The sequence below is a fragment of the Globicephala melas genome, chromosome 10 (genome assembly GCF_963455315.2).
Source record: "Globicephala melas chromosome 10, mGloMel1.2, whole genome shotgun sequence".
NCBI classification, from domain to species: Eukaryota; Metazoa; Chordata; class Mammalia; order Artiodactyla; family Delphinidae; genus Globicephala; species Globicephala melas.
Genome location: NC_083323.1, coordinates 100,443,632 through 100,470,661, shown reverse-complemented (window position 1 = coordinate 100,470,661; position 27,030 = coordinate 100,443,632). Strand labels below are relative to the sequence as shown.

The following is a 27,030-nucleotide window of genomic DNA, read 5'->3' as shown; positions in this document are numbered from 1 at the left end:
AATAAGATCAACCTTGTGACAAAACCTGAAGCTACCACTTTTTTAGCTAAACCAATTTGTACAGATTTGAACCTCCCTTATTATGTAATATGTCTGGGACTTTGATGGTTTGGGGCTTGTTTTTGTTTTGGGGGCAGGAAAGGGGAGCATGCGAGAACAGATACCAAGGTGTAAAAGTGTTTTATTAGTGAGTATTGAAATAACTTAATGGATTGGGACTAACACTTTTCTATTTCCTTTAAGAAATGGGAGAAGATAGTTCAGAGTATATTTTGTGAAAATTCTGTTTTAGCTGTATCTCTAAGCATGTATACCATACGTTGATACAGATTAATGTAAAATATATTTCTTATTATGTGTCATGGCCTAAAAATTTAGCCACTGATTATAACAGAGCAATCAAGATCTAAAATCCACTAGCAGAAAGTTGCAAGGATTAAACAAGATTACAGATATAAAGGGGCTAACATAAGTGCTGCCACACTATTTTTACAAACTATGATTATTCCAGGATGATGAGGTGTTATTTCTAACTTCAAACCCCTGTTCACAGTTATGAAAAACTTTCTTTAATGTTTATCTAGTTAAAAATAAGATGTGCATTACTTTCAAACAACCTCTGGGTTCTAACCAATGTACTTGTGACTTGGCAAAATCCACCAACATACGAACGCACATCCTTTCACCCAGCAATGCTACTTTAGGTAATTTACCTAGAAATATACTTCACTTATGAATAAACCAAACATGCCCATTTTTAAAACGCAGCGTCATTTTACATAACAGCAGAAACTTTGAGCAGGCTGTCCACCAGTGGAAACCTTGTAATAAACCATAGCACATCCGCATAGTGCTGTTGGTAACAATGAAGAAGCCCCGGAAGAAGTTTCAAAATACATTAATGGGAAAAAAAGGAAAGCAAAGGGAAATAAAGGAATGGTAACATCTGTGTTTAGAGAAACATTTTTGCTTTATATGGACTGTGCATAAAATGTTCATGGGAAGAACACAGAAAGAGGTAAACAGAAAAAAACAGAATACGTATCTGCCTGTGTATATGTAAACTGTGCCTGGAAGTGTATACAAGAAACCGGTAAGGGGAAGTGAGCAGTGGGGGGTAAGGTGAGAAGAACATATGTATAAAAATGTAAAACAAAGTAGCATCCACTAACAACATACTACAGTCACTTATCTAGAGTGATCAAATTTTTATGTTTACTCATTGAAAGCAAATGAAAACCAAATTAATAGAGGACAACTATTGAACATGGTCCTCTGTACACAAAAGAAAAGCTGAATTTGAGGTTTAGCAAAGAGAGTTTTATTCCTGGGCTATTGTTAGAGGTTAAAAATAAACTGGGACAATGTCAAATATTTCTGATCTATCCCCTCAGTGGAGAAGAACAATAAATACCAGTGTCTACTATAACTATTATCTCAAAGGTACCCTTTAATTTAGCTAGAAGGGGGAGGGGAAGACAATTATTAGTACTTCCCTTACTTATTACAGTGTTAGCCTCTTTCCAGTTATGATTAAGGTAAAATAGGAAAGAAAGTCTTCCTTTCCTTGACATATGTAGATTAGATGTCATTATAGTAGCATGTGTTTCTATTCAAAATTGCAGTCTTGCAAGAATCCCGGCCCACATGCTACACTAATTCATGGCCCTACAGCTGCCGTACGAGACAGAAGATTCGGAGAGGCAGAAGAATGCCCATGCAAATACTCTGGCAATTCACAAGGCACTCTTCAGAGACACCAGCATGGAAAATACTACTGAAGATACCAAACAGTGTTTACTTCGAAAGTTTAAAAACTGAACATACAGAACAGTTTTCACAATCTACCTCCTGCAGCAATGGTTTCAATTACGACCTGCAAAAATATAAACAGAGGAATGAGAGAGAAACTCTGACAGCACTTAGGTACAACTCAGTGGTAGGAATGAGGACGTGGGTCTGATGCGGGGCCCTGGGCTCAGAACACCTGCACCTCACCTTCTTCTGAAGGACATTAACTTTCCGCTCCTTCACATCCAGCATGTCCTTGAGGTCATGGATCTCTCCAGCTTGTGTCCCCTTCTCCTCAGCCATGTCCTGGATTTGTTTTGTCTTCTTATTCAGCATGGTTTCCTTCTCTTCCAAACGCAACCGCAGAGCATCCACCTAATATAACATTTTTACAAATGATTAATTGAAAAGGAACGTAATTCCTTCCAAACAGATGAGTACAGTTGCCTAAATGATACTTTTATAGTAAACTTTCATTAGAATCAAATAAAATACCACTCTAAATACAACTGTGACTATTTAGAAATGAAACCCTAAAATTTTGTGAGCACTTCCATAATAAAATAAAATTTACATCCGTTAACTTAAGGTGTAATCAAAATAAATAGATCTGAATAAAGGGGGCAAAATTGGAGAATTTATATGAAGGGGTTGAGCTTTGCTACTTCTATAAAAGTGGTATAATCTATTGTGTTTCTCAAATTTTAGAATCACATGGAGGATTTAAACAGAATGCCAGGCCAAGCCACAAGTTTCTAATTTGGCAGGGTTGGGGCTCAAGAATCAGTATTTCTAACAAGTTCCCAAGTGATGTTACGCTACTTTAGAAAATCCAAAATTAGAAAGAAAACCGTAAGTGTCACCAAACATGACACCTGCTGTATCAGAGAATACAATCTAGCTGCAGCTGACAATCCCATAATGCACTTAGAGATCTGTAAGGCAAAGCAAGGTCTACTTTCAGATGTCAAGACTAGTCAGCTAAAGCTTGGTATCCAGGCACCTTTACCACCAAAGTTTAATACCATCCATTAGATAGAACTTTAAAATAATCAGAAATCTAATATAAGTACTTATTTTTTCTTCCAGTTTTGAGATACAACTGACATACAGCACTGTGTAAGTTTAAAGTGTACAGCATAATTATTTGACTTCCATGCATCATGAAGTGATTATCACAGTAAGTTTTGTGAACATCCATTGTCTCATACAGATACAAAATTAAAGAAATAGAAAACAACCTTTTCCTCATGACGAGAACTCTTAGGATTTTCTCCCTTAATGACTTTCACATACAACACACAGCCGTGCTTATTATCTTTATCCTGTTGTGCACCGCACCCCTAGTACTTTTGTGTGTGTGTGTGTGTGTGTGTGTGTGTGTGTGCGTTATGCGGGCCTCTCGCTGCTGTGGCCTCTCCCGTCGTCGTGGAGCACAGGCTCCGGATGTGCAGGCTCAGCGGCCACGGCTCACGGGCCCGGCCGCTCCGCGGCACGCGGGATCCTCCCGGACCGGGGCATGAACCCGTGTCCCCTGCATTGGCAGGCGGACTCTCAACCACTGCGCCACCAGGGAAGCCCCCTAGTACTTATTTACCTGATATCTGGACGTTTGTACCTTTTGACTGTCTTCATCCAATCTTCCCTCCCCTGATTCCTCACCTCTGGTAACCACATATCTGGTCTCTTGTTCTGAGTCTGTTTGTTTGTTTTTCAAGTATAACTGACCTACAGCCCTATGTTACTTCCTGAAACACAGCAGTGTAAGTTGATGTTACTATACACCTCAAAAAGTCTATTACAATATGTCACCACACAATAATATTCCACAGTTACTGACTGTATTCCCCACACTGTACATTCCATCCCCTTGACTCATTTATTTTGTAACTGTAAGTCTGTCCCTCTTAATCTCCCTCACCTATTTCTTTCCTCTCCCCATCCTCCTCTCCTCTGGCAACTACCTGTTCTCTATATCTATAATTCTGTTTCAGTTTTGCTATGTTTGTTCATTTGCTTTTTTAGATCCCACATATATGCGAAATCACACAGTATTTGGCTTTCTCTGTCTGGCTTACTTCACTTAGCACAATGTCCTCAAGGCCCATCCATGTTGTCACAAACAGCAGGATTTCCTTCTTTCTCATGGCTGAATAATAATATACACATACACAGACAACATCTTCTTTATCCATTCATCCACTGATGGACACTTAGGTTGCTTGCATACCTTGGTTCATTAATGCTGTAATGAACATAGGGGTGTATGTATCTCTTATAATTAGTGTTTTTGTTTTCTTCAGATAAATACCCCAGAGTGAACTGCTGGATCATACAGCAGTTCTACTTTTAATTTTTTGAGGAATCTCCATACTGTTTTCCATAGTGGCTCCACCAACTCACATTCCTACCAACAGTGCACAAGGATTCCCTTTTCTCCACAGACCACAGGCTCACCAACACTTGTTATTTGTGGTCTTTTGGATAATAGCCACTCTGACAGGTGTGAAGTGATATCTCATTGTAGTTTTGATTTGCATTTCCCTGATGATTAGTGATGTTGAGCATCTTTTCATGTGCCTGTTGGCCATCTGTGTGTCTTCTTTGGAAAAATGTCTACTCAGATCCTCTGCACATTCTTTAATCAAGTTGTTTTTTTTTTATGTTGAACTATATGAGTTCTTTGTATATTTTGGATGTTAACCGCTTACTGAATATATTATCTGCAAATATCTTCTCCAATTCAGTAGGTGGTCTTTTTGTTTGTTAATAGTTTCCTTTGCTATGCAAAAACTTTGTAGTTTGATGTGGTCCCACTTGTTTAGTTTTGCCTGCTTCCCTTGCCTGAGGAGACATATCCAAAGAAAATTACTAAGACCGATGTTGAAGAGGGTACTGCCTATATTTTCTTCTAGAAGTTTTATGGTTTCAGGTCTCACATTTAAGTCTTTAATACATTTTGGTTTTTCGGTTATTTTTTTAATTAATTTATTTATTTTTGACTGCGTTGGGTCTTCGTTGCTGCACGTGGGCTTTCTCTAGTTGCGGCGAGCGAGGGCTACTCTTTGTTGTGGTGTGCGGGTTTCTTATTGTGGTAGCTTCTCTTGTTGTGGAGCACGCACTCTAGGCACACAGGCTTCAGCAGTTGTGGCAAGCGGGCTCTAGAGCGCAGGCTCAGTAGTTGTGGTGCACGGGCTTAGTTGCTCTGTGGCATGTGGGATCTTCCTGGACCAAGGCTCAAACCCGTGTCCCCTGCATTGGCAGGTGGATTCTTAACCACTGTGCCACCAAGAAAGTCCTTTTAATCCATTTTGAACTTGTTTTTGTGCATGGTGTGAGAGAGCAGTCCAGTTTCATTATTTTTCATGTAGCCGCCCAGTTTTCCCAACACCGTTTGTTGAAGAAGCTGTCTTCTCCCCACTGTATATTCTTGGCCCTTTGTCATAGATTAATTGCCCATAGAAATGTGGATGCGTTTCTGGGCTCTCTATTATATGCCATTGATCCATGTATCCATTTTTGTGCCAGTACCATACTGTTTTGATTACTGTAGCTTTATAATATAGTTTGAAATCAGGGAGCATGATACCTCCAGCTTTGTTCTTCTCTCAAGACTGTTTGGCTATTTAGGGCCTTCTGCGTTTCCATACAAACTTTAGAATTATTCTAGTTCTATAAAGAATGCCATTGGCATTTTGTACTTATTTTAAAATCTATTCACAGCAAATTTCATTAAACATACTCACACACCAAATTCTTTTGTTTTTTTGCTTTCCCACTAAGGATTTATAATTCAGCAAATAGTTACACATTTGATTACAGAAAAACAGGGAGGTGGGTTTCTTTCTGCTCAACAAAAATATAACATGAGTCATACATGCAAGCCACTTGTGAAATTTTTAATTTTCTAGCAGCCATATTAAAAAGTGATAAAGGAAGAGGTAAAATTAATTTTAATAATATATTTTACTTAATCTAATACATATACACATTATTGTCATTTCAAACCTATAGTCTATATAAAAAACTATTAATAAGCTATTTTACATTTGTTTTGTACTAAGTCTTCAAAGCCCAATGCATACTGTAATTGACACTTGTGTCACATCTCAATTTGGACTTGCCATGTTTCAAGTGCTCAACAGCCACGTGTGGCTGGTGGCTACCACACTGACAGCGCACATCTAAGATAACAAGTATGTTTCTACAAAATATCTTTAATCTTGAACTTGTACTATATTATTTTTCCTGTCTGAATGTAGAATAACCCACAAAGAAAAAATAGGTCGGACTTCCCTGGTGGCACAGTGGTTAAGAATCCGCCTGCCAATGCAGGGGACATGGGCTCGAGCCCTGGTCCAGGAAATTCCCACATGCCGCGGAGCAACTAAGCCCGTGTGCCACAACTACTGAGCCTGCGCTCTAGAGCCTGCAAGCCACAGCTACTGAGCCCGTGTGCCACAACTACTGAAGCCTGTGTGCCTAGAGCCCGTGGTCCGCAACGAGAAGCCACCGCAATGAGAAGCCCGCGCACCACAACAAAGTAGCCCCCGCTCGCCACAACTAGAGAAAGCCCGCGCGCAGCAACGAGGACCCAACGCAGCCCAACAATTAATTAATTAATTTAAAAAATAGGTAATATGGGTAATGACTCACAGAGAGAATACCAAAGCATCAGGAAATATTATTATTACATTATATCATAACTGTATTATTACATCAATAACATATTGAAACTATATTATATCAAAACAATAAGGTATCTGAGAACCAGTACTGTATGTTCAGTGGCACTTACTGCTCACTAAGTATTGTGGAAAATTTCCTAGGAGACCAGTCTCATTTGAGACTGATACAGATAAGCCATCATGTACTTACAAATTACGTTGGACCATGCTGGAGAGGAAAAACATGTAAATAAACAACATTTCATTCTGCTAAACTGTATTTCTCTCAACCACTTCAATGCCACCAGTCTCACCAAGCCAGAAATTGGGGAAGCCGTCTTTTCAGGTCCCATTTATAATTCGTCAGCACAAGTTCCACTGCCCCCTCAATAAACACTCTTGCACCTCTAATTTTCCTCTATTCTACTTTAATTAATGATACAGGGTAAACCTTATTACGTTCTGGAAAGGTCCACCTAAGAACTTTCAAACTCTGAAAATCTTATTTCCGAAACACGGTTCTTTCCTTTCTTCTATGCCTACTAAATCTACTCTTCGTCCAAAGTATAACCTCTGATCTATCATCCCTAACTTTTTGTTATTCACCTCCATTCTGGTTTTGTTTTTCTCCCAGCCTGAACAATCATTTCAAATACAGCCTCACATCATCTTTTTTTTTCCAGTCATGTTTATTTTTACAAACCGTTACTTCTGTATTAAACAGTTTTCTTCATTCTACCCTCAGACTTCTGAACCTTCCTGCACGTGGTCATGCATATGCTTGCCAACCACATACACAGTATATCAGAAGTCCTCAAAATTCTATTCTCAAGCATCGTATTTCCTTCCCTTGTATTTTCCCTGTGGAAAATTTCAATTTCCCATGGTAACCGGCAAAACTGGTACTTTGAGAAGAAAGCAGACCGAAGATCTCAAAGCTAAAAATAAGTGATAGAGCATGGATTTAAGATTAAATGGTCTGTCTTCAGATCCTAAGCTCTTAACCACTAATTCTGTAAGATTTCATATATGTAAAATTCTACAAAATGCAAACTAATTTCAGTAACAGAAAGCAGACCAAGGGTTGCCTGGATATGAGGGAGGAAGTGGGCAGGAGTGAAGAATATCAGGGAGAGGCAGAAGAAAGGGGTTACAAAGAGGTACAAGAAAACTCTGGGGACAGTGTTCTTTATCTTGACTGTGCCATTGGTTTCAGAGGTGTGTGTCAAAACTTACCAAATTGTACATTTTGAATATATGCAGTTTATTGGATGTCAATAAATTTGATTTTTTAAAGTAAGCAAAATTAGAAAGCACGGTATTAGAACAGGAATAAACCAACAGACGTTTGCCACAGAAATGCGAGCCCAGACACACACACTCACACCATGTAGTGACCCATACACGTATAAACAGAGGTGACACTGTAACCAGTGAGGAAAGGACAGAGTATCCGATAAACTGTTTTTAGACAACTGGCTACCCATGCTGAGGGAGGAGGGAAGAACCCTGACTCACATCATACACAAAAATGAATTCTCGATGAATCAAAGCTTTATATATAAAACGCAAATCTTTAAAACTTTTAGAAAGAAAGATACTTTTTAAGTATCTTTTAAGACAGGGCAACATGGAAGGATTTTTTTTTTTTTTTTTTAAGACCCAGAAAGGATACATCATAAAGAAAAAATACTGGTAAGGCCAACTACGTTAAAATTAAAAACTCCTACACGTCATTTACCATATTAAAATGTTTTAGTATTTTACCTATATTTTAAGTGCCTGAAATGGTTCTTAGTAAAAATACTACTAAGGAAAATAGAGGCATATTTATACTAGCTTTTTAATTTTTTAATTTATTTTATTTTATTTATTTTTATTTTTGGCTGTGTTGGGTCTTCACTGTTGTGCATGGGCTTTCTATAGTTACAGTGAGCAGGGGCTACTCTTTGTTGCAGTGTGCGGGCTTTTCATTGTAGTGGCTTCTCTTGTTGCAGAGCATGGGCTCCAGGCGCACGGGATTCAGCAGTTTTGGCACACAGGCTCAGGAGCTGTGGCTCGCGAGCTCTAGAGCGCAGGCTCAGTAGTTGTGGTGCACGGACTTTGTTGCTCCATGGCATGTGGGATCTTCCTGGACCAGGGATCGAACCTGTGTCCCCTGTATCGGCAGGCGGATTCTTAACCACTGCGCCACCAGGGAAGTCCCTACACTAGCTTTTTAAAATGTTGATATTTTGTCAACTGGTCGAAATTAAATATGATGCAATACTGAACTTCAATTTTCAAAATGTATGACCATTTACAATCACTCCAAAAAAATTAAATACCTAGGTATAAATCTAACAAAGCATGTATAGGCTCTGTATGCTGAAAATTACAAACGGCTAATGAGAGCCACTGAAGAAGACCTAAATGAGTTCTTCCCATGAATAGTATATGAAATGGAAACTTGACATGTGTAAAGATAGCCAACCTACTTAAATTTTTCCTCAAAGATGAGGAAAAAGAAAAGATTATTCAGCAGTGACAAAAAAAAAAAAAAAAAAAGTGTTTTACTGACAAACAGTAGAACTACAATAAGCCAAGCCCAGAGAATCCAAAAGATGTTACATTACAAATTTCCAGTTCTGGTGCCTGAAGTCAGCACTAGAGAGCTCAGAGCAAGAATCAAAATCCAATGCAGAACAAAGATGGAATACATGATCACCACTGAGTTCTCCAGTGGTCCTTTCTAAAGTGCAAGGTGACAAAATTCCTTAAGTTACCCCCAGTTTTCCTTCATCTACCTATTAAAATCAGAAACACTCCACTATGCAAAGAAGGAAAAAAGGTCCAGAAGGGAAATGTCAGAACAGACTGAATATTTATTCAACAGGGAGAAGAGAGCTGCCACCACAGAGTGAAGATGCTTGTGAATAGGAAATTCAACGACCAGGCTGTCGAGATGCCAGAAGAACTCACTAACCCTTATCCACCTGGCGTTTGTTGAGGCTCAGCTCCAGCCCGCCTACATGGCTACTAGTCCCATCTGACAGTAACAGATGTGGTTCCTATTAGTGAACCCATTACAGGGCATCCATCAGTCAGGGCAAGTCAAGAGGGAGCTCCTTGAACAACCCTCTGACCCGCTGCACAGTTAAAGAGGTCAAAGTCTTAGAAAGTACACATGCCAGAAATCTAAAAATAAATAAATCTCATGCCAAGTCATTTCTACCTAATTCCTACATTCTAATTTGTATTCTGTATACTATATATTCCACCTCTAATATGTATTCTATATATTCCAATAACCACAAGCAAAAAAAACAAAGCAACTCACCTTAAAAACATTTTACCCAATACCCCTGAAATACACTATTAAATTCTTATTGCAGAAGTCAAAAGCCCAGACATTTAAACCTGTAGATAAGCCTGAACTGCCTTGTCTCTCAGTTCTTCTCAGCATTAATTTCAGAAAAATGAAAGGCTTTCCATCTGTGGGTCAGGAATCAGAATACAGCAGGAAAGCGTCCCTCATCGCTTCTAAATGTTGCTCATTCTGATGGGACCAATGTCTCAGGATAACTGTGAGGCCTCATATTTGTTGCTTCCTTACCAAAAGTACCCAGATGCCCCAGCTGCACTTTTACGTTAGATCCCTGACTCTGCTAAGTGACCTGGAAATGGGCCTGCACCAACCACTCATAAATACCCGCATGCCGATTTGAGGGAATGTCAGGTATGAGACCCACAAGAATTGATGACTGAAAAAGGTAAAGAATAAAAACTCTTGTTATAAACATACAAACCTTTGGTGTTATTGCAGTGGGAAATGCAGGTGTTGACATTAAAAATATTTCATATCACAAATATTAGCCACAGAAACTACCCAAGCCCACAGCCTAATTACTAAGTGATCTTTTCTTTTTTTATATAAATTTATTTATTATTTACTTTTGGCTGCATCGGGTCTTTGTTGCTGTGTGGCTTTCTCTAGTCGCGTCAAGCGGGGGCTACTCTTCGTTGTGCAGCTCGGGCTCTAGGTGCGTGGGCTTCAGTACTTGTGGCTCGTGGGCTCTAGAGCGCAGGCTCAGTAATTGTGGCCCATGGGCTTAGTTGCTCCGTGGCATGTGGGATCTTCCCGGACCAGGCCTCGAACCCATGTCCCCTGCATTGGCAGGCGGATTCTTAACCACTGTGCCACCAGGGAAGCCCTACTAAGTGATCTTTTCAATTCAAATCACCTGTGTACACTTTTTCTTGGTCTGCTTTTTCATGCAATGCAGAATTTAAATGGGCTGGTCTGGAGATCTGAGATAAAAATAACCACAAAAACCACTTTGCTACTACTAGATTAACTGCTCTGAATTCTACACTGATCTTTTGGTTTGGTGTGAACTAAATTCAGAGTATAATTTTGTGTGAGGTCCGTATTTTGCAAACCACAAAAAACGTATTCAGGAAAACCCCTCAGAGACTAGTAGGACACACAGTCATCACCCTAACACCATTCTTGGCAGGAGGAATAAGACTTTGTTTATTCACATCAACTGAGCTGGAGGCACAGCATCTAACCAGCTTGCCAAGCACCAAGGTCTGTGGCAAACAGGTTATGCCAACTTCAACAAAATCAGAAGGTTTTTCCTCCACAAGACTTTCTCTACCAATGACATGAACAGAAAAATGGCTACATTGCTGTTTTGGCCTTTTACCTCTGATCACAAAAGTATTAGTTATCTCAACCCACCTTAACCTTCTTTTGTTTTACATCAATAAACAGATCTACCTAAGAGCACATTAGCACTAGTAACTGCATGCCAGTAACAATGGCATGTTTCCTATAATTCCTCTTTTGCAATTATATGACTCACTGCCTTTCTAACTCTCTGACCACACCTCTTCAGTTTTCTTCACTGGATCCTCCGTCATTTCCCCCTCTTTACATCTCACTCTATACAACCTTCCTCTGGAGAAACCAATTCATCCCTAAGGCTTTAGCCACTACCCCCATAATGACAGCTTCCGAATATTTATTCCTAGCCTGTTCCTAGCCCCAACCAGTTCTAAAAACCTGAGATTCTAACAAAAGTTTCTGCTTTCACTGAATATCTAGTTTAGAATGAGTTTTTTTAAAAAAAATCTTTCCTTTTTAAGGACCTTTAAAGATCACCTAATGTGGTCAAACATAAATGTAAGTTAAATCTGAGTACTGTCTATTATATTATTTTCTGCATTTTTCCTGTATTTCATAAATTTTTTTTAAAATTTATGTATTTATTTATTTGGCTGTGTTGGGTCTTCGTTGCTGCGTGTGGGCTTTTTTTAGTTGTGGTGAGCTGGGGTTACTCTTAGTTGCGGTACGCGGGCTTCTCATTGCGGTGGCTTCTCTTGTTGCAAAGCATGGGCTCTAGGCGCACGGGCTTCAGTAGTTGTGGCACATGGGCTCAGTAGCTGTGGCTTGCAGGCTCTAGAGCACAGGCTCAGTAGCTGTGGCGCACGGGTTTAGCTGCTCTGCGGCATGTGGGATCTTCCTAGACCAGGGCTCGAACCTGTGTCCCCTGATTTGGCAGGCGGATTCTTAACCACTGCGCCACCAGGGAAGTCCCCATAAATTTTTAAAAAATTAAATAATCTAAACTACTCCTAATTTTAAAACTGAGGAAATCAAAGCCAAAACTAAGTGACTTGCCCAAGATCACTAAGTATAATTTCCTATCAACACATCTCCCACTGTTCCCATCTAGAAAGGAGGACGAATGAAGGGCGTTGGGTCATGAGACTGAGAGTGTACACAAGCAGACTTTTTTAAAAGGCTATTTCAACAAACTGCACTGAGTTCTGTTTGACATTCCAACAGAAGGTTGAAGAGCTCAGAGAAACTTGCAAAAGGCCACAGGCAGAGATGTGTCATTCAACAGTGCACAGTTTATCTGTACAAAGGGAGGGGGGCTACGAAGTTATCATCTAAAAAACCAGTGGCGATATTTTAAACCCATTGATATTTAATATTCACCTCCAAATTCAGATAAGAACTTCATAATTAAAAACTCTATTCTAGCCACATTAAACATCTATTCTAACCTTAGGAAGTTGGTAGTATTATTCTTCTCAGTGACAGATGAGAAAATGGAGGATTACAGAGGTAAAATAACTCATCCAAGGTCACATAACTAATAAATGTAGAAGGCTATTTCAAGCCTAGGTCTGACTCCAAAGCCCATGCTTTGACCACAGTGCTACTAAATCCAGACTACCTCTGTGAAGGTCAACAGATTAAAGGAGATGTTCATAAAACAGGAGCAATTCCATAGATACTGTATACTGCCCAACACAAAAGGACCTCATACCATGGACCCTGAACAGGAAAAAAAACAGGCCTTTTCCCACATCCTGTTTTTCCTTAAAGAATTTTAAAATTAAAAAAAAAAAAAAACTCCTGAATCCATGTTCTTTTTCATATGTGCTTAATTTAGTGATTTGAGAGCTGGATGAAAGTCTAGGGTAGCTTCAGAGAGGAGGATGAGACCAATTAAGAGCAATTATAGGGGGCTTCCCTGGTGGCGCAGTGGTTAAGAATCCGCCTGCCAATGCAGCGGACACAGGATCAAGCCCTGGTCCGGGAAGATCCCACACGCCGCGGAGCAACTAAGCCCGTGTGCCACAACTACTGAGCCTGCATTCTAGAGCCTGTGAGCCACAACTAATGAGCCCACGTGCCACAACTACTGAAGCCTGCAAGCCTAGAGCCTGTGCTCTGAAACAAGAGAAGCCACTGCAGTGAGAAGCCCGTGCACCACAACGAAGAGTAGCCTCCGCTCGCCGCCAACTAGAGAAGGCCCGCGTGCAGCAACGAAGACCTAATGCAGCCAAAAATAAATAAATAAAATAAATTTATTTTTTTAAAAAAAGAGCAATTATAGGAACAGAAATATAGCAATTATAGAAAAAGGTGAGAACTTTCAGAGAGCTGGTTCGAACTGTCTTTTATGGGATCCAACAGGAGAAAGCTGCTTTGGAGAAAGTGAGCCTTGCCAAGTGTCCCCAGAGTAATTTAAGAAGAAAAAGCAGATCCTGATAGACAGGCACATAACATTCATAGAGTCACCCCCAATTCAAAGGAAGTTAGCTTTTCTACTGTTATCTTTTAGAATGAGACCCTTATATTGGAGCAGTTGTCCTAAAAACTTACAAGGGTAATTACTGAAACTCAGTTAGTCCTAAAAACAAATATAAAAACCATCCAAGAATGACCACAAATACAGTCTTTGTTCTCTGTGGTACAAGAAACCAATCACAAGCCCATCTGTGTGAGACCTAGCTAATAAGAACACTATTTCAGAGGGTGGTACAAAGAGAAGGATGGATTGCCAAGGGGAAGAAGTCATCTATTAGACTGTGACAAGCTTTTAAGTGTTTGCATTATCATTAACCAACTGCCTGGTCCCCTGGTTCCCACACCTGCCACCTCCATCCAAAACTATCACAGCAGCAAACTTGGCAACAGGCTCACCTCCAAAACACTGGTGCCCTCTTTTGACCCTTTTGTAGTACTGCACGCATACCAGGCATTGATGTGAAAAACTCTAATAAAGCCACAAATTAATAAATTTGCAGGCAACATTTTTCAGATAATTTTATATTTGCAACTCCCTGAATAAACCTTAATTTAGCTTGATAAAAATATTAAATAGCAGACCTTCTACATAAAATTTATGCCAATGAAAAGAAAAGCAATAAGAATCTCTTACTGTTTTAACAGTTTACATATATTAGCTGATAGTATTACAAGAATTAGAATGATGCCAATAACTGACAAAGACCTTACTATGTGCCAGGCACTAGGAGGAGTGAATAAATTCGTTTAATGCTAACAACCTAATGAGGCAGGAACTCCTCTTCATCTTACAGATGTAAAACAAGGCGCAATGAACTTAAGTAATGTGCCCAGGACCCTGCACCTGGTAGCAAGTGGTAAAACTGAAGTTCACTCAGTAACTGTGGGGCCAGAGCCTTATTTATCCCAAAATAGCCCTCTGAGGTATCACGATAAAATGAAACGTGATCAAAATAGAAAAAGTATAATTTGTAAGGAAAATTATAAATATATCATCCAAATCTCTCATTTTCAACAAAATCCCAAACTGTAAAAAAATAAAATACTATATGAAACATTTTGGTCATTTTCCCATTCCTCCTCGCTTGAAGATTCTGAACTTCTGGGTCTGAGATGTTTTTATGCATTCTTTTTACTACCCATTCCTTTTTTCATTACACTATGCCTTTATTTACCTATTATCTTGTTCTTTAAAAGAAAAGAAAAAATTAATCCATACTATATGCTTTATTTTTCTTCTATACAGCAGAACTGCTTACCTATTCCTACCTAAATTCTCTATTTCACTGAGATCTTTAGAAAATATTTTCCTTAAGACAGCAAATCCAAATAGCATCATCAATTCCTTCTCATTGCAAATATGATAGATTCTCATCTGTCTGGAATTATTTAGTGTGTTCCTACCTCTAATCAAGGCTGGCAGACTAGATAATCTTCTAATATTTCTAAAAATGCTAACTTTATTTTCAAACAGGACATGAAGGCACGTGTCTAATAATCTGCAGTTCAAAACAAGATTTATCTCAAACATTTCTAGATTCCACAGTTTGCTTACTTAAAGCTATTCATAATACCAAAAATTAAGGACACTTAATAACCCAACACAGGCTGACCAAGCTCACTCCCATTCATGACTGAAAGATTTACCACGGGTGAGGACAAATGCTTTTACAACTATCTTTTCATTTCATATCATTAGTTTAAAGTCTACTTAGAAGCACAGACTTAGTCAAAGTCTGAAGTATCAAAAACATATATTAACTGCACTGGTTTAATTTGTTAGATACAAGAACAATAGAAACAAGATGGCTATAGTTTAGTACTATAACTGACCACATCGCTAAAGAATCCATCATAATATTATTCATAGCTCCCGTATCTCAACACAACAAGAAGTGCACAGGTAATACACAAGAAAAGGTGCCAAGGAATGGGCTCCGTGCAAATCCCACAACTCCTTTTACCTCGGTCTGCAGGATGGCAGCCCTCTGCTCCTTAGCAGTCAAGGACTCCTTCAGCACTTCAATGTGTTGCTTGCTGTCTGAGAACTGGTTGGTGAGTGTTTCTAGCTTTGTCTGTAGGGCTAGTAGTTCTGTGTCCTTTCTGGACAGCTCCTGCTTCACCTGACCAATCTAGAGAAGAAGAAAAAGCAGTATAAGGAAAAAAGAAATAAAACCACCACCTCTGATCTGGGTCTTTGACAGATCCACGTCAAGATATACAGCATTAACTTTATGACAGGACACAATTCATCTTTTTGCATCATCTAATCTTAGCTGACCCCCCCCCAAAAAAAACAAAGCTTATTCAACTAATAGCAAAATTTCCAGTTTTCATTTATTGTCTCCCCTAAACTTTTGAAATCCGTTAGAAAAGGAATGGAAGAAGAAAAATCCCAATTCACTTAGATGACTATGAGACAGTAGTAAGCATCTGAACATGACTAAAGCAGTTTTCATCTTATTAAGTCATAAGAAACTTCAAATCATACAGCAGGATTAGTGTAGATGGAATACAGAAAGAAAAAAGAAACTTCCTACTATTGCTATTTAAACTCAAAAGCTGCACATTTATTTTTTCATTGTTTTTTTTCATTCTCAAATGAAAGTGTACATAAAGTCCTTCTTAAAAAGCCACTTTAGTGTTATAAGGCATTATAAACATGTGCTTTCTAAAAATTATGTAATTTTGAGGAGTTAGGGGTACTGACCTAAAAAAAGATTCCACCTACAAAGTTATATTACCTACAACATGTCATGTCAACTAAATGGATAAAAGTATATAACCTAAATAAAGAACGCATAAAATCTCATTCTGTAAGAATCTACATGTGTAATCAGATTTGAATTACTCTGACAGAGCAATCCATAAATCGATAGGTGCCACTCACTCTCCCATAAATTTTTCTCATCTTAACTTAGAAAACGTTTAACATCAAACATCTCCTTTATATTTCTACTGTTTCTAAGAATTTTTACTCTTTTATTCTTCTTTTTTTTTTTCGGTACGCAGGCCTCTCACTGCTGTGGCCTCTCCCGTTGCTGGAGCACAGGCTCTGGACGCGCAGGCTCAGCGGCCATGGCTCACGGGCCCAGCCACTCCGCGGCATGTGGGATCTTCCCGGACCGGGGCACGAACCCGTGTCCCCTGCATCGGCAGGCGGACTCTCAACCACTGCGCCACCAGGGAAGCGCTTACTCTTTTATTCTAAATGTAAGCCAAATTAACAGAAATCATATCTGTTTTTATATTATATCTACTGCCTAAGCAAGGTAGCTAGCTATACACTAAAATATAGACTCTTGGAAGTATAAATTTGACAAGAAGTCAGTAATCTCAGTATCACTGACGAAACAAAAAATACTTTTTAAGAAGTTGAATGTATCTAAAGTATTCTGACTGTAATAATCTTAGGCATAAGGGACAAAGTTTTTGTGAATAATTTCCCATGAGAAAGTATGAAATAAATTTTACTGTAATTAAAATTACTTTTAAGGAGCACTAAAAATAAACTTATAATTTACTGTTCTGTTTCAGCAGGAAGACAAGCATTTTTCTCATATGCATGAAATCTCTACTTGCAAATATAATATTCATTCATTCAACAAACATTTTTGTGTGCTCACTGTATGCAAAATACTTGCAGCTGGTAAGGACATCAGTGGAAGATAGCTGTAAACAGCAGCTACTTCCATCCTGTAACACAGATATGTACCCAGGAGCTGCCACATACTGTAATGGTGTAGCATCTTTCATGACATCCCTTTACCAACGTCCCACCCCTAACAAACAGAATGCACTAAAAACGCACTTGTGGTATGAATAAATAGTCAGGAGAAACGTTCAAAATGTTCTCACCTCGTCAGCTAAAGAACTATGGCTTAAAGATTACTCAAATTTCCAGCTACCTCTGGACCATGTGATCAAAAATAACTATAAAATCTCAGTTTCCTCATCATCTGCATTACTAAATAATCCTGAAATAATGCTATACTGACCATAAAGACTGAGAAAACTGAAGAAAATATCCTAAATAGAAGAGTTTAGAAGCACAAATTTCCCTTAAAAGTTAGCAGCATAGGGCTTCCCTGGTGGCGCAGTGGTTGAGAGTCCACCTGCTGATGCAGGGGACGCGGGTTCGTGCCCCGGTCTGGGAAGATCCCGTATGCCGTGGAGCGGCTGGGCCCGTGAGCCATGGCCAATGAGCCTGCGCGTCCGGAGCCTGTGCTCCGCAATGGGAGAGGCCATAGCAGTGAGAGGCCTGCGTAACACACACACACACACAAAAAAAAGTTAGGAGCATAAGGCTTTTGCAGTCAATCCCACGTGAGAACGAATGAGTGTGTCTTCTTGGGTAACTACCTCTCTAAGCCTTGGTTTCCTAATCAGTAAGATGGAGAGAGCAAACCAGTGCCACTGTATTGCATACAGATTAAACTAAAAAAATGTATAGACTGTTTAGCCTGTTGTTCGACACAAAAAGAAATTAGTAATACTAGCTGAGGGAAAAAAAGTTATAGATCAACTTCTCCTCTAGACAATACATGGTTACAACAAACCAAACTGGACCCTTTTAGACAAAATATCTCACTTTTCTATCTATACTATAAAATGGTCCATAAATAGCAAACACTAAATTAGCACAAGTGGTTTTTTTTCTTTTAATGCTGCATTCCAGTCTTATCCTACCGTAATTTTCAGAAGCAGTTATTTTCCTGACACTTGTGTGCACAGCCTAGCATAGGGCAGTGGAGTGCAGAGCTTACCAGCACAGGCTCTGGAACCAAATGGCTTGTGTAAAACTCAAACTCTGCCTCTTACTAACTGTGTTTCCTGAGCACCACTGTGTTACCTCAGCTTCCTTATACATAAATTGGGTTGAGAATATACCTACCTTAGTAGGTTATAAAATGCTTGTAATAAGTACTCAAGTGTTAGCTATTTTATTATAATCATTTTATCACAGTTTGAAATGGAATTTCAAGTTCTCTAGACAGATGATTGAGCTACTGAATAGATTTAGAGACTTTAAGTTTCATGCTACTTCTAATTTACTAGATAACTAAATGAGCTAATCACTTCAATACATCTGTTCGTTCCAAAGAAAGTAAAATTTGTTGCAAAATCACCTATCGGGGACTTAAAGATGATGCCTACATATGAAGGTAAAGCACTTCACTCAAGAAATCAGATTGAAATAAACCCTGGGTGATGGACCTAGAACATCTGCACATTCTTTGTACCTAAGAAGAGAAAAGAGACCATTCACATAAATGAACAAGTTTCTGGTAACAGGAAAGGAGTCGAGAAAAAACAGCTTTGAAGCACCATCCACACAGTGGCAAAGCAACAGTAAAAAACCAGGGACAGGGCTTCCAGAGCACATGAGGGCTCGCTGCACACAGGGCGGCACGTGGGTCAAACGGGTGAACAGGAGTCAGTTAAAGAGCAGAGCAGGCTGGTTAGTGCTAGTACCGGGCAAAGCTGCCGACCACAGAGTGAAAGTGTGAGCACCCAGAGCCAGAGCAGCAGGGCCCCACTGTGGGGCCACTGCACGCAAAGGGTAAATCTTACGGCAAAGACCTCGGCCTGAAGACCAGCCGCTCTCTTTTTCAGCTCCTCCCCTTGAGCCTCTTTCGAATTTAGCTCCTCCTTCAGTTGCTCTACCTGTCACGACATTGTTATTCTTTTTCACTCATGTGTCAACTTAGGTCTTTTTATTATCTGCTTTTGAGCCAGAGCAGTAACTGGAAATAACAATAACTCATATAACACAATCAAATCTGTTCCCCTAATTTCCTCTTCAAAGGACCCTAGATGGGCTCACTATTCCCATAGGGTAATGGACTGAAATGTGCTAATCAGCAAATGGGAAGCAGAGACAATATTTTATTTTGTTCTCAAGTTAGAATGATAAGTCAAAACTAACAGAAAGTTGGATACGTGAAGTTTTAAGTTCTAAAAGTTACATGAAATTGGCCATAGTCATTGGTAACAGATTCTTAAAATAATAGAGGAATATTCTACTGACTTATATGCAGGTATGGGTATCACAGAAAGAAGCCAGAAACTGCATCATTAAAGGAACAGTTTTCACTTCTGAGAAATTAGGGAACTAACACAATTGGGATATGGGGGGCAGGGGGAGGGGAAGGAACACTTACTTTCTAGCTAATATTTTACAATTGAAATTATGATCTTTAAAACACCACAGACCTGATAAACTGATAACTGTAATAAACTAAATCCTCCAATTTACCTAAAATAGTTTATAGAAACAAAATAAATGCCTTTGGCTCTAAGGAAGGAATACTGTGACTGAGGTTATAATACAGACTGATATGTCTCAGCAATGCTTATCCTACTGTACATACACCCCAAGTGCACGTGGGAAACAATAAACCTGATACACATGGGTCTTCTCCAAGGGAGAGCACAAAGGGGTTTCCTTTAGGGAACTGTGTTTGAAGGGAAAACACGGTTTTATTTAAGCCATTTCAGGAAAAAAAAGGGGAGGTGGATTCAGTCTCTTAGGCTGCATTTCACTTCTAAATTTGTTCACAAGACATCAAGAACATGATGTTTCATAGAGTGAGAAAAACTCATCTGGATGTAATCCTACTAATCGCCTCAGAAGTACTGGTAGACATGAAATGTTAAACCGTGATAATACACACTTAGCCTCACACAAGTAATTTTTCTTTTAAGTGAAATTTGAAATAACCATGCAACATCAGTAATTGACTTTAATTCTGGAAAGTTCTATCTGAAAGAATTACGGTACAAGTATTCTTCCCTGAAGCCTGATAAAACAGCATGAAGTCCATCACTACAGAAGTAGGAACATGCATCAATTTTTCAAACCCCATTTAAAAATTACAGTATCACACACCATTACCTTGTTTTTCATAAATTTAGAATGGCTCCGATAGACTTCCATTTGCTTCATTTCTTCCTCTCGTTCTTCAGTACTCAAAGCCCCGTTCGATTTCAGCATCTGAATCTCCTCTTCCAAGTCTCGGAGCCCACGCTCCATAGAGGAAATTTTTGAATCCTGAGGACAAAGGAAGATTTAGACATTAAAGTATTCGCAAAAAGTCAGAGAGGTTGCACAAGCCTGTCTTTACAGATGTGAAATTTAATAAAGATAAACAAATATGTAGAAATATTGCAACTGGTGCCTTGCTTCTAAAATATATCCTTCATGGCCATATGGTGGAGAGGAGGAGGACTGAGATCTATACTATGATTTTTTCCTCTAGCCTTTCCTCTGCACCCTTTTGATTAAAGTTGAGAGTATTAACTGAAGAAGTAGAAGCAATGGAAAACTAGTTAAAGTTTCTTAGTACTTTATGGTCAACGAACTTCTAGTGAAAACATTTGTAATATTAACAGTAAAACCTTTTCTAGCTATAATATTTTATCGTTTTACTTGATGACCTCTAAAAGGCTTACTTATGCTCCCAAAGGAGTGGGGAAAAGAGTAAGAAGGTTTCAAAGACTTACACAATAATTCGTATAACCCTATCTACAATAATAAAGATCTGATAACCTCCCACTGTAGAAAAACAAAGGGATGAATAATTATGCTAACAGTTACATTTTATCACACAGTGGTCCCGACTTATCCACAGTTTTACTTTCCGTGGTTCTGCTCTCTGTGGTTTCAGTTACCTGAGGTCAACTGCGGTCAGAAAATATCAAATGGAAAATTCCAGAAAAAAACAATTCAGAAGTTTTAAACTGTGCACCGCTGTTCCAATCAATATAATGAAATCTCACACCATCCCATTCTGTCCCACCGGAACGTGAATCATCCCTTTGTCCAGTGCACCCCTGCCCGTTAGTCACTCACAGCAGCCACCTCGGTTATCAGATGGGCAGTCCTGGCATCACAGTGCTTGTGGTCAAGTGACTGTTTTTATGTGACAATATTTTATTTAATACCGTCCCCAAAGCACAAGAGTAGTGATGCTGGCAATTCAGTTTTGACAAAGAGAAGCTGTAAGGTGCTTCTTTTAAGTGAAAAGGTGGCAGTTCTCACTAAGAGAAAAAATCATATGCTGAGGTTGCTATGATCTACAGTAAGAACGAATCTTCCAGGAGTGAAATTGGGATGAAGGAAAGAGAAATTTGTGCCAGTTTTGCTGCTGCACCTCAAACTGCAAAAGTTACAACTACAGTGCATGACAAGTGCTTAGTTTAGATGAAGAAGGCATTAGATTTGTGCAGTAAGATACTGAGAGAGAGAGAGAGAATGAGACCTATTCACATAACTTCCATTACAGCATACTGTTATAACTGTTCTATTTTACTATTAATTACTGTTGTTAATCCCTTACACACTGTGCCTAATTTATAAAATTAATCATAGGTATGTATAAGAAAAAACACAGTATATATAGGGTTCGGTACCATCTGTGGTTTCAGTCCACTGAGGGTGGTGGAACCTATCCCCTGCAGATAAGGGGAGGTTACTTACTGCATTAGTAATCTTACTTATTCACTATACTTCACCATGCATGTGACGTATCTCATAATGATTTCTAAAAAGAAACATCACTGTCCTTATAAATCAGCATCACCACGAATATCACCTCCTAGTACAACAACCATCTACACTCATTTTCTTGGTTTTGTCTGTCACAGTATCTAGTTTATCCCCAGATTACTTTAGATGTCATCAATTACAGAAAAACTCCTACACAGAATAGATACTTTATAGCTGCATATGCTTATTCACCTAAGAAGTAAAGACCTCAAAGAGCATAAATGCAGTATAGCTTTATGTTATTTGGAATTTTATAGAAACCATTCCTTTAGGAAGAAATTTGGAGACTGACTTCCTCTTTTCACTTTACCTCAAGCCTGCCTTGACTGACTTTCCTTGCTATCTGAGAGTGTGCCGGTAAGAGTTAAAGGACTTATCATGAGACAATCACAACTAGCTAGTTTTAGGTTTGGGGGGAGAAGCGAGGGCTGTGCTCCTCTGACTTGCATTGCATTACCTTTAAAAATAACACAACAAAAATTTTCTTTTACAAATCTATTCAAATGCAACTTACATTTAGTTCAAAATTAAACATATTAAATTAACACAATCAGAAACATTCTAAACCTAAACCAGGATTTTGATTTACTCGTTTAAAACTATCCTGGTCCATAAAGGATAAATAAACGACTTCAAATGCACTATCTGAAAATCCCAGCACAGACAGAGAGGCAGCTCTTGACCAAATCAGACACGCACTATCAAATCACGCACCATAAAATCTGCACCTAAAAAGGGACCATAACTGCAGCTCTGAACGCCATGAGGCAGAAAAAGAACCTTCCAGGCTACTTTCTGGGATGAGGCCAGAAAATTAATGCCTGACATGTTGGACTAGTTGTAGCACCGACCAGTACTCAGGCTGGGTTTATTTGAGGACAGCCCTTTCCAAGGAGGTTCCTTACTCCTAGAATGTATAATAACTAACTAAATAAAGTTTTTATCATCTTACTACTCTATACTTGCCCAGCCCTGGGTCTCCCATCATTAATCAACCAACCCCACTGAGTCCACTGAAATCCTCTGCTCCTTGTTAAATTTCCCAAATCCTCAACTTTTTTTTCAAAAGTTGTCTCCCTGCTCTAAGTAAACCCAGGCTTTCCCAAAGGATAGAATTTCCCCGAACGCTCTCCAGAGAAGTCCACTAATCCCCCAGCATCACAGAGTGGCAGGGAGGAGTGTGGGCACCTCCAGGTTCCTCGATGCTGCTCCCATTTATTTATTTATTTTGCGGTACACGAGCCTCCCACTGCTGTGGCCTCTCCCGTCGCGGAGCACAGGCTCCGGACGTGCAGGCTCAGCGGCCATGGCTCAGGGGCCCAGCCGCTCCGCAGCATGTGGGACCTTGCCGGACCAGGGCACGAACCCGTGTCCCCTGCATCGGCAGGCGGACTCTCAACCACTGCGCCACCAGGGAAGCCCGCTGCTCCCATTTAAAACTCACACTCCTCTTCACTCTCCCTCCGCACAGCTGCCATCTAGGGGCTCCCCCGCCACTCCCGCCCACTGAAGAAGTCTTCAGCACCCGGCTGACAATAGATCTCTCCTTCAAATGCCACTCTTGCCATAATCCTAGGATTTCAATGTCCGACTTCCTTGTCGTCCGTAACTCCAACGCCCGCATCCTCCGGTCCATTTTAGCTATCCAGTTTACAAGACCACATCACCCAGGACTCTCCTCCCAGGCCTGACACACTGTCACTCACATTAACTGCTGCTCTTGCATCTCACTGAGTCCTCCACCTCCCTAACTTCTACGTTTTCTCCCAACCTGTCCATCCATTCTGAATTCTCTTCCTTCCTATCCAGGCTACATTCCTGGACGGATCATCCCAACTACTCCTTCACCTCCACCCTCAATTCACTTGCATCCCAGTAATACTGCTGTATCTACCCAGCAAAACTCTAACCCTAGAGCAGTCCAGTAATTCCTCCCTGCTCCTCCACTGCTAAAGGCAAAAGAAAAAGTTAGAGAAGGGAGAAGGAAGCAGAGGGAAGAAAGTGGGAGAAAGGAGGAGGGAGAGGAGGAGGAGAGAGAAAAGAATGTTACGTCACCTTGAAGACAGCTGGGCTCTTTTATAGTCCACCATCACCTCCTTTCCCATTTCCCCCAAAGACCAGTCTAGACCTTCATGATCCTCTCAAGCTCATGCCACACTCTCAGCATCTCAGCTACTTCATCTGCAATTTCAACATAACATCCACCTGACCCCACTGGGCCACCAGAATCTCAGTCTCTTGCTTCTTAGCAGAATGGCTGGAGGTTAACACAACTTAAAATAGATCTACTGCCAGTTAAAACCAGTACACTTCCCTATGCCATCAAAAGGCAAGCAAAATAATTCTGTGAACATAGGTACACTCGTGTGTTTTTAGGTTCCAACAGGGATCAGGAAATAACACGTACAAATAAACTTGTGGGAAATGTGAACATGTAATTAAACCTTTCTAGAGGCTGTTTACAAGATTACGTTCAAGACTATGAATTGTCTAACTATAAAGAACCCAGAATCCACTAATTTGCTATTTGTTTAGTAAACCCTTTCCCCAGTGAGAATAAAGATGTATACAACAATAAAAACATAGTTTTAAGAGGAAATCATCTAAATTAAGAGAACCATTCTGATAACTGTACTTGAGAAGCATCTATTTTCATAAAACTATTTATATACCAAAAACTAAAGATTCTTGTCACATCAACAAACATTAAATGAAGGCACATGATGCAAAACACCGTGTCAAACTTTTCAGGGGATACAAAGAAGTTAAAAAAAGAGACAGAGAGGGAAGGAGGGGTAGAGGGAGGGGTCCCTATCTGTAAGAGTCTTCTAGCTCTTGCAAGAAAGAATATGTTTTTAATAAAAATAATAATAGCATAGCAGCTAACACTGACTGAATGTTTACTATGTGCCAGGTCCTGTTTAAAGTGTTTTACTTGTTTTAACTAATTTAAACCACAAAAGAACCCATGGGATAGGTACTATTGTTATCGCCATTTATCAATAAAGAAATTAAGGCATGGAGAGGTTAGGTTACTTGTTCTATGTCATACAACTGGTTAAATAAAGCCAGATTTTGAATCCAGGGAATTTAACATAGAAGGCGAGTGCTTAGTCACCAATCACCATAACGTTCAGCCTAAAGATTTCTAACTACTCAGTAACCTAAAGCAGAGACTTTCAAAGTATAGTCCGTGAAAACCTGGGGGTGCCTCCTAGCCCTTTTGAGAAGGCAAAACTATTTTCATAATAATACTACGACTTTATGTGCCTTTTCCACTGTGTTGACACATGCACTAAAGGTATAAAGGACAGGCAAAAGTGTTCGTTGCCTCTGGACAACAGCGTCAAACCATACTAGCGGTCAGTGTATTCTTCAGTGTCAGCGCTCTCAGACAAAAAAGAAAAATAAGAAAGAACATTTTTAAAACACTGGCTCACTTAGGAATGTCCCTGGTGACTTTTCATATGCTCAACGCTTGAGTATGTATCTTTGTACCATTCTGTGTGATGAAACAGGAAGGGGAGGCCCGGCTGCTGCGTCCTGGGTGTGATGCTGCTCCCAGGACAGCACTGGGTGCTCTGTGAGCTGCAAGCTGAATCAGGTACTTTTTTCACGGAACCCTATTCTTACTTGAGAGAAGAACTGACGCACAAACTTGGTATTTGGCAGACATTTTCTTAAAAACAAATGAAATGAGTCATTTTAAGAGAATAAGGGGCCCTGATATCAAAAGCTTTGAGAACAGCTGACTCCAAGAAATGCTGGAGGAAACGAAACTGAAGTTCATTTAATGTGTCGTTTTCATTAAGTCTTACTATTCCTTCTCAGCCTACAAAACGAGTGAACTATTATTACATACCACTTTCTTAAACTCACACATGAAAGTGTGATCACTTGAAAGTGTGAAATGACACATAAGATTCCTTAGGAAGTTCTCACTTACCTTCATTTCGATAACAGTTTGCAGAGCTTTAGTTTTGGCAGAATCGGGGGCATTCTCAAATCTCCGATGCATCTCCTATACAAGAGAAGCAAAAAAGAGAGTAAGTGTCCTCCTTTTCACTCTCATTTTTTCAACAGGAGAGTGGAGAGGCAAGTGAGTAGTAGTTACATGCAAAGATGACTACCCTGGCCTTGTAAGATACTCTGATCCACTTTCTGTCTTCCTGACCTTTCCCTGTGGACCAGGGAGCACACAGACTGCATTCAGGCTAAGGGGCACAGGACGGTCCCCATCTCTGCACACCTGGTTATACACGGTAAGTCACACAGACCCCAGCCACCACAAGAGGTGAAGCTCCGGCACATCCCCATGTTGTGTGTCACTCTTCCACAGGACTCTGAGACATATTATCAGAACTCCAAACAATCCAAAAAGGGGATTAGAAATAGTCCCTTTTTAAAAGGAGAAATCAGGACTTCCCTGGTGGCGCAGTGGTTAGGAATCTGCCTGCCGATGCAGGGGACACGGGTTCGAGCCCTGGTCCGGGAAGATCCCACATGCCGCAGAGCAACTAAGCCCGTGCACCACAACTACTGAGCCTGCGCTCTACAGCCCATGAGCCACAACTACTGAAGCCCGTGCGCCTAGAGCCCGTGCTCCGCAACGAGAGGCCACCGCAATGAGAAGCCGTGCACTGCAATGAAGAGTAGCCCCTGCTCACCGTAACTGGAGAAAGCCCGCGCGCAGCAACAAAGACCCAACACAGCCAAAAATAAATAAATTTATTTTAAAAAAAAAAGAAAAGGAGAAATCAAAGTAGCCACAGTCCACACTGCACAAAACAACTGAAAGCATTTGTGTGGACGACCTCCTTTGCATAGCATCCTCCCCCAGAGCAACAACCACCGGGCTACCTACGATGGAAATCTCTCTCTAGAGGGGCTACGATCAGAAAGAAAAAGAAGGTAAGACTGCCGAACAA

At 40.0% G+C, this 27,030-nt stretch overlaps 1 protein-coding gene across 28 annotated transcripts in view; it reads right to left on the bottom strand.

Annotated features, from left to right (window-relative positions):
- ERC1 (ELKS/RAB6-interacting/CAST family member 1) overlaps window positions 1-27,030 on the bottom strand; it is a 394,021-nt gene that overhangs the window by 270,649 nt on the left and 96,342 nt on the right. For 21 of the 28 annotated variants that reach the window (XR_009565564.1, XM_030834798.2, XM_030834806.2 and 18 more), the window contains 5 exons: window positions 26,049-26,123; window positions 20,450-20,605; window positions 19,135-19,218; window positions 15,516-15,683; window positions 1,999-2,166 (listed from right to left, as the gene is read on the bottom strand). Coding sequence is in view for 27 of the 28 variants with exons in the window: in XM_030834798.2 (XP_030690658.1) it covers window positions 1,999-2,166; window positions 15,516-15,683; window positions 19,135-19,218; window positions 20,450-20,605; window positions 26,049-26,123 (651 nt within the window). In the remaining variant the exon portion in view is untranslated. The remainder of the gene's footprint in view (window positions 1-1,998; window positions 2,167-15,515; window positions 15,684-19,134; window positions 19,219-20,449; window positions 20,606-26,048; window positions 26,124-27,030) is intronic. The other 7 variants (XM_030834801.2, XM_070046385.1, XM_030834804.2 and 4 more) reach the window with 1 other exon arrangement.